This window comes from Hemitrygon akajei, chromosome 16 (assembly GCF_048418815.1).
Source record: "Hemitrygon akajei chromosome 16, sHemAka1.3, whole genome shotgun sequence".
Lineage (NCBI taxonomy): Eukaryota > Metazoa > Chordata > Chondrichthyes > Myliobatiformes > Dasyatidae > Hemitrygon > Hemitrygon akajei.
This window is the reverse complement of record NC_133139.1, coordinates 67,906,940-67,921,222: the sequence shown is the minus strand read 5'-3', so window position 1 is coordinate 67,921,222 and position 14,283 is coordinate 67,906,940. Positions and strand designations below refer to the sequence as shown.

At 38.7% G+C, this 14,283-nt stretch overlaps 2 protein-coding genes across 3 annotated transcripts in view; one reads left to right on the top strand and one right to left on the bottom strand.

Annotated features, from left to right (window-relative positions):
* Nucleotides 1–4,471, top strand: part of LOC140740140 (A-kinase anchor protein 8-like) — a 42,923-nt gene extending 38,452 nt beyond the window's left edge. For both annotated transcript variants that reach the window (XM_073069076.1, XM_073069077.1), the window contains exon 13: nt 3,751–4,471. In XM_073069076.1, coding sequence (XP_072925177.1) covers nt 3,751–4,257 — 507 coding nt within the window. In that variant the 3' untranslated portion in view covers nt 4,258–4,471. The remainder of the gene's footprint in view (nt 1–3,750) is intronic.
* Nucleotides 4,472–6,044: 1,573 nt separating this feature from the next.
* LOC140740139 (uncharacterized) overlaps nt 6,045–14,283 on the bottom strand; it is a 155,826-nt gene continuing 147,587 nt past the window's right edge. The window contains exon 14 of the mRNA XM_073069075.1: nt 6,045–14,264. Coding sequence (XP_072925176.1) covers nt 14,120–14,264 — 145 coding nt within the window. The 3' untranslated portion in view covers nt 6,045–14,119. The remainder of the gene's footprint in view (nt 14,265–14,283) is intronic.

The following is a 14,283-nucleotide window of genomic DNA, read 5'->3' as shown; positions in this document are numbered from 1 at the left end:
TGGAAGAGTTGCTGCCAAAAAAACCATTCCTCCAAAGTGGAAACAAAGCCAAGAGACCTATCTACACACATAAACACAAGGACTCGGGTGTTGAAAAATGGCAGCAAGTGCTATGGACTGATGAGTGAAAATTTGAAATTTTTGGCTCAAACAAGAGGCTGTAGAAGTGCTGGAGAGTGCTACATGGATGAGTGTCTGCGGTCAACAGTGGAGCATGGCAGGGTTCACTGCAGGTTTAGGGCTGTATTTCTACAAGTGAAGTTGGTGCTCTGGTCAGATTTAATGGAATGCTCACTGCTGAGAATGACAGGCAGATTATCATCCACCACGCAATACCATCAGGGAGGCACTTGATCAGTGGCAGTTTCATTCTGCAGAAGACAATGACCCCCAAACACACGTCCAAGGTCATAAAGAACTATCTTCAGCAAAAAGAAGAACAAGGAGTTATGCAACAGATGGTATGGCCTCCATAGAGCCCTGATCTCAACATCATCGAGGCTATCTGGGTTTACCTGCAGAGGCAGAAGCAAGTGAGATAGTCAAAATCTGCAGGAGATGCTTGGAACAACTGATTTACAGCTGATATTTTTTTTATGGAAATTGCACGACACTGTACCCAAGAGAATTGATGCTGTTCTAAATGCAAAGGGTGGTCACACCAAATATTGGTTTGATTTAATTTTACTGTTTACTGCTCTTAATAGTAAATTTGTTGATATTTAGAAACTTTTCATTATTTTTGGAAGTATCTTTGTTTTATGGATTTTTTTTGGTATGTGCTTAAGATCTTTGCACAGTACTGTAGTAATGTGCCTTTTGATTCTTCTTACCAAAGTGCATGACCTTGCACTTACCCATATTAAACTCCATTTGCTGGATTTTGTCCAGTCATTTAATCTAAATACATCCTATTACAGAATTACAGTATCCCCATCTCAGCATGCCCTTCTACTTCCCTCATCATTGGCAACTTGAAAAGTTTGCATTTTTATCATCTTCTTCCAGGTCATTAATGTAAACAAAACTCATAAGGGTGAAGAACCAATCTGACTCACTTATTCCAATTGTTTTCTCTGTGAGAGCACGTTTCTATCCATGCTAATACTTCCTATACTTTGGGCTCTTAATTTATGTACCAGCCTTTTACATACCATTTTGTCAAAAGTCTTTTGAAATTTAAATACACTATATATCCAGGTTAAATCTCCCCGTTACATCAGTAATTTGTTCAGATTTGTCACAAATGTAATTTAGCTTTCAGAAAACCATGTTGACTAGGTTTGGTTATATTCAACTTTACTAAATTAATAGCTGCTTCTTTGATTATTGACTCTGGCATTTACCGGCAATAGATGTTAAACTCACTGACCCACAGTGCCCTGTGTTTTGTCTTTTTTGAACAAGGGAGTCAAATCGGTTGTTTTCCAATCCTTTGGTGTCCTCTTAGAATTTATCGGGTTTGGAAAACTTCGAAAAAATGTGTCCACTGGCTTTGTAGCCACTTCTTTTAAAACCCTGGGCTCTAAATGTGATTGGGAGCTTTACTGTTACTTGATACTAGCGTGTATTATCATAGGGATAATTGTACTGTCTTAAAGGTGAAGACCTGCAAAAAAAATCCACAAAATGCTGGAGGAACTCAGCAGGCTAGGCATTGACTATAGAAAAAAGTATTGTTGACATTTCAGGCTGAAATCCTTCGGCAGGACTTGGAAAAAAATGCTGAGGAGTAGATTTAAAAGGTCCCTCTGGTGTTCCTCCCCTCTTTCTTCCACGGCTTTCTGACTCTTTTACCTATCAACCTCCAAGCTCTTAACTCCATCCCTCCCCCTTCGGGTTTCACCCATCACCTTGTGTTTCTCTCTCCCCTCCCCCACCTTTAAAATCTATTCCTCAGCCTTTTGTGTGTGTTGCTTGGATTTCCAGCATCTACAGGTTTTCTCATATATCTGCCTTTCTGTGTTTCTTATTCTTTAGAGATACCACACTTACTGTAGCTGCCAGCTTCCTGTCTGTATATCCATAGAAAGTCTTAGTTTGTTTTAATGTTACATGTAAGCTTTCTCTTAAAATTATGCAAGCTTCATCTCTTAGAAACTGCTGAATCCTTAAAAACTTCCCAGACCTGTGATCTACTTAAGTCCATTGCCACTTTGTCTAATTTGACATTATTCTTGACTTCCTATTTAACCACAGATTGTGCCTGTTTTCCCTGGAACCCCTCTCTTTGGGATAAACTGAATGTTAGGAATCATGTATTGAACATCTGCCGCTATTGATCAATTGACTTGATTCTTTTCCCAAACCACTTTGGACAGCTCCACCTTCATGCTTTTATAACTGCCTTATTTAACTCTGTGGCTTTGGTCATATGGTGTTTGATCTTAAACTAAATCTGGAATCCATCGTATTATGGTTCCCATCTCCTAGGGCAGTTTTAACCACAAGATCTTTCATTAATCTTTCTTTATTACTCATGACCTAAATCAGCCTGTTGCTGTTGGGTTTTAGTATGTGTAGTTCTGAAAGGTGATCCCTGACAAATTCTGCAAATTCTTCTATGGACTATTGCCAGTTTGGTTTGCTAAGTAATACTGTATAGATCATACATGCCCTGGGTATTTCTCCATTTATGTTCGGCTGAGTTATTGGGAATCCATCCCTACCCATGCTATTCATGATTTCAACCCAAATGAGTTGAAATTACTATATACTACTTCTCATCACAACTCAACACTTAATTAAGGTATCAGAACAACAGCCGTGTTCTATCCTAGATCATTGTGAGATTTGGAACAATGAGCACCCATTCTAGGTCACCTGCCATCACATCTCCATTACAACTATTAAATGGTGCTTGTACATTACTTTCTATGTCAACTCATCTAACTTACTGAAAATGCTACTTGCATCAGATAAAGAATAGTGAATTTTGATTTTACTTTACCAACTCTGTATCTGCTCTCTGCTGCATAATTTTATTTGTAGTTTTTCTTCCACACTTGTTATTTTACTGATTCCTATTCTGTGCCATTGCTTTTTCATTTCTTTATTTATTAAGCATTGGATTTGCCAGGACAGTGGTCCCAGCATGATTGAGATGAAGTTGATCCCAGTGGAACAGCTCTCTCCTTCCTGGTGCCATTGTTCCATAAATCTGGTCCCATTTCTGCAGCAAACTTTAAGATCTTTTTGCTTTACAACTGGGGGTGTGTTTGATTTGGTATCATCAGTTCCATTTCAGTTTGAACACACAAGTCTTCATAGGTATTGACAGCCAATTGGTGCCAGAAATATGGGTTGAAAAGTGAAAGTCTATAAAATAGAATTTATGGACTCTTGAAGAGTAGGTTTACTTAAGTTCATTAGGCTTAACATTTTGAACAGTATAGGCCCTTTACCCCGTGTTCTGTTTTGGGTTTTATACTTCTATCAGGATCTTAAGTTTGTTTGGTTTGTTTAAACTTGACCGAAAGAATAAGGAATGCAAAGGAAGTCTTGAGTAAATTCCACTTTTTGTTTATGATTGGATAGTTGTGTTTATTAGGGGAATCTGATGACTGAGTTTAATCTATATATTTTTTTGAAATTGGTCAGTGTTTTTAATAAGTGGAAGTGTGTACGTTTTGGGGTTTGGGATTTTGTGATCTGGTCTCACTGGAGTATTGAATATATGGCTATTTTGATTCCGTGGGGAATGATATTTTTGGGGAAATGCTATTCTAATTAAACATTCTCCTTTTGCAGGGTGAGAACCCCTTCACTGATGACCCAGACAAAGATGAGGAAGATGCTGCTGATGAATCTGCTGAATGCGATACCTTGAAAGATCCTTCCATGGATGTTGAGGGCAAAGAAGGGGAAAATGAAGAGGCAGAGGATGATGCAGTTAGAATAAAGGAGGATATGGAAGATCCCTGTGATGAAAATGTTGGGGAGATGGTGGGAGAGGAGTCTGAAGGAGTGGAAGGGGCTGGGGAGGGAGCTCTGGATTGGGGTTTGGGGGAGGAATCAGCACTAGGCATTGATAAGGTGGAGACGGGTGAAACGGGCGGGGAAGGGGCTGGATGGCAGACAGAAATGGAAGGCACCAGGGGAGAGGCTGAGGCAGTGGAAGGGGTTGAGGGAGAGACTGTACAGGCAGAGGAAGACACAGTGGGAGAAGCAGACGGTGGTGCAGAAGAGAAGGAGGAGGAATTGACAGCTGAAGAAGAAGATGAGATGTTGAAGGGAGAAGAGGAGCAATTGGAATAAATTTTAGGTTGATTTCTGCAGACATGCAGATACAATTCTATCCCATACCAGCTATTGAGGTTTATACTAGTTTAAGAATTTGTGTTTTTAACTTGCCAGTAGATTTGTGTTCACTTGCTGTATTGCAGTTTCATCCCACACAGCTGATACAAAGTCTAGTTTTCTGTCACATCTGATGTGATTTTTTAAAAATAAACTTGGTTTATGTAATGTATTTAATATGGTATTCAATTGACCCTAACTTTTCTTTGAGGACTGGCATGAAATTTGTTTGCAGTAATCCAAGCTTAAGTGATCTGTAATTTGTAAGATCTGGCTGTCTTGATTACAAGCTACGCAACTAAGAATTATTTCCATTTGGTCCATTAGAACAGTTGCATAGCTAAGATGCTGGTTTAAAAATTTCTCATTTGGTTTGTGTACAGATGAGTTGTAAATATGCAGCAGAATTTGGGTAACTGGATTATTTTGTTGTATTAATTAGCTTCCGCATGAAGGGTGGTAAATGAGCACTTTGAGCATGTTGCTTTGTTTTAGATCTGTAAATGCAAATATGATTATTGTGAAATTCATCTGGACTGCTTTGGGACTATACTGCATTCCTGCAGAGTGTGGACTTCCCTGTGAAGTTCAAATGATATTCAACATGAAAACAGTAAACTTTCCTGGTGAGTCTGATAAGCCTGACTTGACTTTATTGCATTTGCACCTTCTGTTTTCAAACCAAATGCAGATCTATTTACCAATGGACTGTAGTGCTAGGTGATTCAAGTACACTTCAGTATTGAATAAATTTAAATCAAAACCAGAGATGGCATAGCTCAATAGGAATGTGTAGTTTAGCATTGCGTAATTTGCAGAAAGTAGATCCATTTCTTCTCCCCCTCACCTTCCCTTTGCTTTTCTATGCTGTAGCTTTATTTAGGCTATTTAAATGTACTTTGTTTTCAATTTTATACAGAACTGTATATGTTTGTAGAACTGTCAATTAAAACTTCCAATGCATCCTCAGTGTCTTGGTTCTTAAATATCACCTTGTCCTAATTGATAATGGTATCTATTGGACCATTGCATGAGTGAGATTTTACTGGGAATATTGCCCTTGACAGCCAAGATAAACCTGTTTATCTTGTCCCTCCATTTGCAATTGTCATTTCAATGTTTTGAGAGTATCTTGTGGTAATGATAATGCAGGAATACTTGTATCAAACAAAGACTTGGCTCATTGATTTTGAGGAATATCTAGTGGGAATTAAGAAGTGTCCAATTGTACCTGAGAATTAAGAGGCGCATTGGTAACATGGAAAAGTGAAAGCCATTTAGGAGTGCAATGGAAGTTCTATCACGAGGATAAATGTGATCATAGCTTTGCGTCAGAAGGTCACCAATTCAGCCTTGTATGCAGGCAAAATTACTATGGCAAAAAAAATTACAGCATCTCCTTTCAGGGCAGCAAGGAATCTCTAAAAGACTTTAAGCATATTACTTATTTGAAATTTAAACACTAAATTACTTTAAATATCTTTAGTTTAATGTTTTTCAATCTTCACTTGCAGTAAACTGGAACCATTAGGAAAGCAGTTGCTAATTCTTCAGGGGTAAGGTTAGAGACTGCAGCATGGCTTGCCCTGTTGTTTTGAATGAAGATGGTGGTTTTATTTTAGTTGAAGTTAACCTGTGTTGTGCACAGTAATTTAAACTGCCAATAAAAAGTACTTCTTTGCAAATTTTCCCTTAGGATACTGTGCACAGGTGTGAACATATTAAATTTACCAATATATAAACAGTTTTAATTTTCATACATTTTGTTTATTTGGAGTAAATGATACACAACCTTCAGTAACGTACAGCAGTAACAGTTTATAGCTCTGAGGCACCAGCTTCCAGTTTGGTTTATTTAACCTTCAACAGTTTAAGAACACAAGTTAGTGTGGAAAGTTGAGTTAAGATGTGTTGTACACATCTTCCTTGGAAGCTTTACCATATACTAAATTTATAAATGACTCAATTACAAATCAGTAAATACAGCCCTATACAGCTGTGTGCGCAATCAAGTTTACATATTTAAAAAAAATTATAAAATGCAGTGTCTACCTAATTACAAATGTGTTCCACTGACCCCAGCAACAGAACCTGAACAGTGCAGGAAAGGAATAAGCAGCAGTAGAGACTAAAGACTACATTTTAAAAAAATGTGTCAAACCTGAGCACAAATTCTTCACTGTAGCTATTGAACCATGGTTTTGGATAGTGCTTTAAAACCATGAACAACAGTTTTTATTCTTAGATTTATTAATCTCTACTGGTCCTCATTGGGTATAAAGAGAAAATGCCAGTTGAGATTGTGCTCTGCAGGATTATTTATACACTGAGTTTTCTGTTTAATCTATTGCCCAGTTTAAATAGTGGCTACCAAATACCGGTAAGAAATGCAGGGTAATACTGAATGAAAACTCAGCTGTGAATGCTAATGCAAGTCCTGTCTACTGTATAGCATATTTCACTTTGAAGAATGGAAGTTTCTGTGCTTGAAAGTGGCTGAAGTTTGATGTCTTCCCACTTTAAAAAAGCTTTTACCTCCCTGGATCTCAAGTTAGGTATCTGTTAGGAATGTTAGCTACCAAAAGCAAGGGGAACAATCCTACAGCCCAACATGTTTAACAGGCAAAAACATTATACCTACCATTAATATTACAGGAACATCTTGAAATACTATGCCACGTATTACATGGAGCATGTTTTCTAACTGCTTCATTTACTTTAGGGTTATGCCCCATACATCTTCCTAACGAGCCTAACTACTCATTAATATTTTATTCACCACATCTCAGTACAAACTAGGTCAAATACTGCAGCTGATGTCTTACAATCTCAACATGAACATCAGGTTAATGTGTGACATCTATATTAACGTTTCTGTAGTGGATCCTGGCCAAATAAAAAAAATCTCCAATTCTTTGTCATCCTGGAGCTGGCATCAGTGAAACACGTTAAGACATGAATTAAAATTCCAAGTGTAAAAGTGACTTCTTAAACCTACAAAATACATCTATACAAAAGCAGAATGACAGCTTGTTAATAGTACTGTGGGTGGGGAAAGGGTGAGGAAAAATCAATAGAGGAATGGACTGAGTATCATCACACCTCCAGAAAAGCTTTAAAACCAGAATCTCTAACCAAGAAAAATAAATATTTAAATTAACCACAGGATGCATTACATTGATATGAATTAAGAGTTGAACTGTACAAAATAATGGAAAGACACTGGCCAGACAGCATCTGTAAGAGAACTCTTACAGCGTGTACTTCCAGGATTTTTCCGGATCTCCAACACTTGTTACCTTCTTCCAAAATATCCCCCCCCCCCCCCCCATGAAAGGAAATACAGAAAGAGAACCAAGTCACAGTTAATGCATTTATCCCTACCTTCCCTAACCCACCTCTCACCAGTTCCTCAGTGTTTTCCTAACCTCAGGCTTTCAAGAGTTGAGAAAGCAATTTCTGTTCACTCGGGTTATCTTTTGATGCTGCAAGCCAGGCAGAACATGATGGCTCATATTACAATTTCATACAGCTCTTTTTCTTAGTGTCCCCAGCTGCGAGTGAAAAGTTGTTCTTTGAATCCAGATATTTTGGGGACCAATATTGGAAACTACTCTTACAAATAATACCCAGCATGCTAAGTTGTTAATTAGTTTTTTTAAAATAAACATTATTCCAAGATCTGAAAATGTATAACCATTGTACAAAAACCGTTCATTTGTGCTGCAATTTCCATAGTAAAAAGCTGCACAGCAAGTTGCAGGTTAATCATCTTGGCTAAGTTTACCATAACACACCCAACTATACACCCTAAACAAGCAGCTATTTCAATGGTGGGAACTGGTTTGCTACGGAGTTTGACATACCAGTCCTGATCTCATATCCCATATGAATTTTATTGCACTGTTCTCAAGATGAATATGCCAATGCTGGGTTACCATGCAGATCAACTGGGAGAAAAACTCAGCTCCAAAAGCTGCAATTCTTTTGTAAGGATTGCCAAAATGACATCTATACAGCCCAGTCCACCGCTGATTTTCCACTGATCTTAAGCAGTCCTTTTTGGCCACATTAGTAGTCTCTGCTAAGAATCTGAAATTATCAAAGCAGCAAGGGTACTGGAAAAACTGGAAGGGAGCAGAAAGAAAGGAGCCAAACTTGGTTTCTGTACAGCAAGAACAATGCTCAAACAAACTGTTGTTCGAAGAGTCACAGTTGTGCATTTGGACATTTCTTGTGGACAACTGAAAGATCCAAATAATATTCATTTATTATAGGATAAAGTGTCCGAGCCATATTTTCAGTGCGGAAGATGTCTTAATTATGGTCAAGATGAGGGAAAACAAGTAATGTCCAATGAATCTATACATCTCTTGCTCATAACTACATAACTCAACAGAAGAAATGGAAGAGACAATAACCTATATTATACAAACGTCTGGGGGGGGGGGGGGCGGGGGGAAGGTTCTAACACAGTATCTCTATCCATCTCAACCAGCAAGATTTGTCAGTAAGTTGGTGAGACACAGGATACATCAATGTCAAAATGTGTCATCATACAAATGTGATCACAAGCAAGAAGCCTAGGTGGTTTACTTCTCTAAAGTAGGTCAGCTGCTATATGTCAAAGCCCAAAGATGTATTCTGAGCAAGGTCTACACATTCAGTAGGGATTAGGAAATAAACGAGATTTTTCCAATCCTAGTAATTTACAGCCTATAAGAATCCGTGATTTACCCACTAGGGCAGCTGAAGCAGTGATCTGGGACATGGCATATGATTTACCAAGCTTATCAAAAATCATGATAAACTCTGATTCGAACACTAATCAGAACTACTGTCAGATTACAGACTGTTCACCCAGACTACCAAAATGCACTGCTGGATTGTTGGGTACATGTCCGGATTCCTACTCTGTATTTCACACTTTGTGCATGTGACTGTCCTTGGTGCATTTTAAGTGGAACAGTTTTACAGAACAACAGTTCCATAAGTAAATTTTGAGTTAGGCCATTCACATTTTGAAAGGGTACAAAACATTGAGCTGATCATGATATTTCCAATCTACATAGCTCTACATTTGGTTGTCAACTGCCTCGCAGCCAAACACCATGTACCTCATCCCCACCTTTAAATCAATACTAAATATCACCTAAAACTGGGCTTCAATCCGTGTGATTAAGACAAAATATACATTGCTGTTGAACTTATTACTGAAAGATTAAATGCTAAAATTCTTGTTTTAATTTTAAAATTATCTTTTCTGAGTGGTTTCATAAAATTTAATAAAAATTACTCAATAAGAATACCTATTATAAATTCAGAAGCACAGTGGATTCCGGTTAATCAGTCGGCTGTTTATTTGGGACAACTCAAAGAAAAATGACTAAATTGAGAAAATACCTGGGATTCCCCTTGTTTATTTGGGATACTATGCCACTTTTTGGGACAGACTTGCCGAACAGTTTCTAACTAGTCAGTCGCGTGAACTTGTATGACCATTAGACACTACACTGCAGATCAGATTTTAAATAGCATCAGTTACATGTGTTAGTGCTCAAAAAACAGTAATTTTTGTCACTGAAAGTTGGCAGTAAGACAATTTGGAAATGTTTTGCTCACCACAATTCCAAGCATTCGGGCTTCGAGATACCAGAAATGGCCGGGAGTGAAAATAAAACAATTTCACTACTTAAACAAATTAGGAATTGCAAATGTATTAAACAATCATCTGAAATGTTATAATGAAAATGAAGATTTGGGGTACAAAAATGTCTAAAGCATTGTACAAAGGCAGTCCATTATCTGCACTAAGTGTCTGCGCTGATTTTATTTACAGTAAACTGAACACAGCAGTTGAATTCCTTCATCATTAACTATTAGGAATTAATACATAGTCTTATAGTAGAGGTATTAGTAGTGTTCTAATTTGTTCTGCATTTTATTTAAATACATAAATTGTTCCTCAGTTAAACAGTAGTTTGTCTTTTTTTTAATACCTTTTAACTATTTCTATGAAACTGGGGCAGGCACTTAATTGGGCCAAAATGCACTGATCCTGACGCGTCCCAGTTAACTGAAATCCACTGTATTTGCAAAACCCAAGGCAGAGTACCTCACTGGGCTCCATAGCGTGTATAACAGAATCTTCTGTGCCTAGTACTTAGTGCGACTTGCAATCATATTCCTGCTATATGTGATGTAGGAGTCAAAAAGATGGAATGAAATAAAACCATAATACCACTCATCTGCAAGGATATTTAAACTGCAAAGACAGAATACACACACTGTTTCTGTCAGCAGATGGATAAGACAGTAAAACTGATGATACACAATGATGGCTTCACTCCACATCCTCAACATTCTAGGGTATTCACAAAAGGGAAATTAAAACTGTGAAGCTACAAGCTGCACAAAATTCAAATTCATTTTTATTGAGGTAATACTTTTTTAAAAAATGGACTGGGTTAAAATACAAAGAGTTGAGAATCAGTAATATTCAACAGCACATGCAATAGCAGGTCAGGATACAGGAATTAAAAAAAGCACTTTAATAAAGTTAGTACTGCATCAATAAAACACAGCAAAATACCAATACATCAACCGCCACCAGAGAATCATCTATGTCACAGCCCTAAGAAACTGTAAACAACATTTGTACTCCCAAAATATTAAAATTCTTTTTACATTCCTAGAAGGCAACAAGCAACCACACTGAAAGTCACTGGTTGCTTGCTCCACCTCATTTTTACCAATATAGTCGTGGGGCTCACCTCTAGAAATAATAGATGGAAATGTTTCAGTCCCAACAACCAGACTAACAACTACACAGAAGATTCCTTTTGAATTTTGAAGTAAAAGACTAGCTATTTGTTCCTATAGGAGACTGATCACTGAGACTATCACAGAATAAGTATGTTCTTTAAGGGGGATATCAGTAGTTCAATGGTGGAGGGGCAGAGAAGCTGGATTAATCGAATAACACTTTCACTGACTCAGCACAGAGGCTATGGACCAAAGGGGCTCCTATGACTGAAAAACCATGAGATTATAGACCTTGGGACCCGGCTGCTCCCATGCCATTGAGTTTGATGGCTAGGCCTTTTGGAGCTTAAGCAGTTATAAACATACTTCACAGTGCCACTGAATATGACCAAACCATCCACAAGAATAAGGAAGCCTCTGGCAAATCTCAAAAACCAAAGACACAACCCGATGAAAATCACACCGCTAAGAAAACAAACCACCAAAATATTAAGATGCCATTTTGCTGCCTCAGAATAGCATTCCCACAGACAGGAAGACTCCAGGCAAAGTCTGGACTATTGCAATAAAACTCCCCAGTTCAGAAAGACTCACCAAAATCAGTACTTTAAAATTTTAAATTGACGAAACCTGTTACAAACACAAACCAAGATCCAACAGCGCAAGTGTCAATTCCTAGGGTTCTAGAAGTGGGTAAAAGGCAAGAGGGAGATGCCTCACAGCAACTGGGAGATCTGAGATCTCAGGATTTGCAGACAAACTCGCAGGATTTAAGACGAACATAATGCGGTCACGTACAGACCTTTGTGGATCATGACCTCAGGAAGTGTGAGTAGGTCCCTGTGATGCACTGAAGAGTCTCACCTCCATATTACCAAGTGCCAAATTTATGAGCAAACTCAAGGTGAAGCAGCAGCAATGGCAGTGACAGGTTTGGCAGTGATGGTGAGAATTATTAAGGTTCCACACAATACTAAAATACATCAAATGAAATATTCCTAAAATATATTTTGTCACCAATACACAAAAAAAAACCCACTACATTAAAACTACCCAAATGAGCATTGGAGCTGGATTTAAATACAATGAATTTCTACAGGTTCAATGTAGGGCTCTGTAAATGTATTGAGACACAGTCCATTCTGAAAAACAAAATCTTTTTCTGTGATACCCAACAACCAATTTCATAGCACCTTTGGTTATGAAGGTATATTTCAGTACACTCCAAGTTACAATACACAGTTACAGGAACAAACAGGTAACAAGATTTTTTTTTGGTCACAGAGTCCAGCTGCATTAGATGCATAGACCCACATCACAACACTGAAAATAGATAGTGACCACAAACAATAAGTTTTAATTCAAACAGTCAATAAAAATGAATCAGCTGTTTGTGCCCCACTTACAGATCAGAAGTGTGGTTCTGAGACAGATTTTGGTGGAAAGAGAGGGGAAAGAGAGATTTGAATTCAACAAACATCTAATAAGCAGCCTTGGGAGAACTCCTTCCCCTTCCTCCCCACAGATACATTACCCAGTTTGCAAAGGACCAGTGAAGGGTATATCATCCCAATAGTAGGGATGCACAACTAACGAAACGAACATGTAACCCTGATGGGATTGGGCCAGTGAGCAGAGATGGGGCTGGGTTCGGGTCCGATAGGACCACTGCACCTTGCTTCCACTGGCATCGAGTCAGACACAGGTGGTGAGGGAGCCCTTGAGCATGAAAGGGAGCACAAGATGATTCATGGACTTGCTTTTACACTTCGCTAAAAATCAACTATCATTCAGCAAGTACCCGACAATAAAAGGAAAAATAAGGCATCTGTACAGTAAACTATCAAGTATACCTACATCTTTCTGCGCAAATGCACTGCCACTTGGTGACCTAAACACATTAAAAGCAAATAGCCCCATCACTAAATATTAAAAAAGCAACTAAACTCTGAAACATCTATGACCAAAATGTAAAATTAGTAGCATGGACGCTCAGGAATCAACTTCCCCTTTTAGGCTCACATCGCCCCATCCTGATACCCCACCCACTCTCTGCTATTCATCCTTACAGCCACATGCCCATTAGTTGGGATACAGATGGTTTGATCTACCCATGGTAGGAGTGTGCAAGGAATTCACAGCAATGGCATCATCTGTTTCTAATCAAATCCATTCCAAAATATCACCCCTTCATATGCTGATGGAGTTGCTGTTTATGCTGAAGTATCCACTGCCCATTCTCGTACTACAGGCTGGCAGCATGCAAAGTAACTACCTCAGGGCCAAGGATCAGAAACTGCAGTGGCCATCACTCAGTGCTGGACAGCTGCTTCACTAGTCGCACCTTCACCATGCAGGGTCAGGTGACCTGCAGCCTGTAACCAGACAAGCAAAGTTACCTTTCACAAACTACAGCACTACTTCCAAACCTTTACTTGTATTTGCATCAATACAATGATCTGAAGGCAGATAGCAGCCTGCAGAGTCCATTTCTTGTCTTTTTCCAGCTACACATGAAATTTAAGCTTTACTTGCTGCAGTTTAAAACGTGGCACATTTAAAAAAATGGACTAAGATGTTCTTGCCACCTCTCTGCCTCATTACCTTTCTCTTCATCCCACCCCAGGCAGGATTAATGCAAGATTTCCTGCCTGGGATTTTGATGGTGGACAGCCAAATGAATATTCAACAAGCTAAACCTTTGCCCCAGGCTGCATTAGTGCCATTTATTTCCTCACCCTCCCCACGCATTGCGGCTCTCTATAACTGGACTGAGACACATGGCTGCTTCTAGATTATACGAAATTAATCAGGGCTATGCTGTTCCTCGAAACATTCTACTTGTATGAGGTGAATGCAGAATTACTCTAAGGAAACTCACGTAAGGCAGTACTTTCATTACTACACAGGGACTCAAACGTTCAAAGGTAAAGAAGAACCTTTCCAACGTCACTAAACTAGAACATAAAAAATAATGGCATGTGCCTTGGAGAGAGACTGCAATAGTCGATCTGACCCCATCTACCCAGGTTTCGACACAGGCAGCAGATTTAACCTATTTCTCAGGCTCCGCAGATGTGGAGATCTCCTCACGAGCAGCCTCCACCTTTGAGAAGTTCACATCCAGGATGTGTCGCTGTAGGTGTCTCACCCATTCTTCCTGAATTGAAAGGGGCCCATGGAACTCGACATCACAAAACCTGTTAAAAATTAAATGAT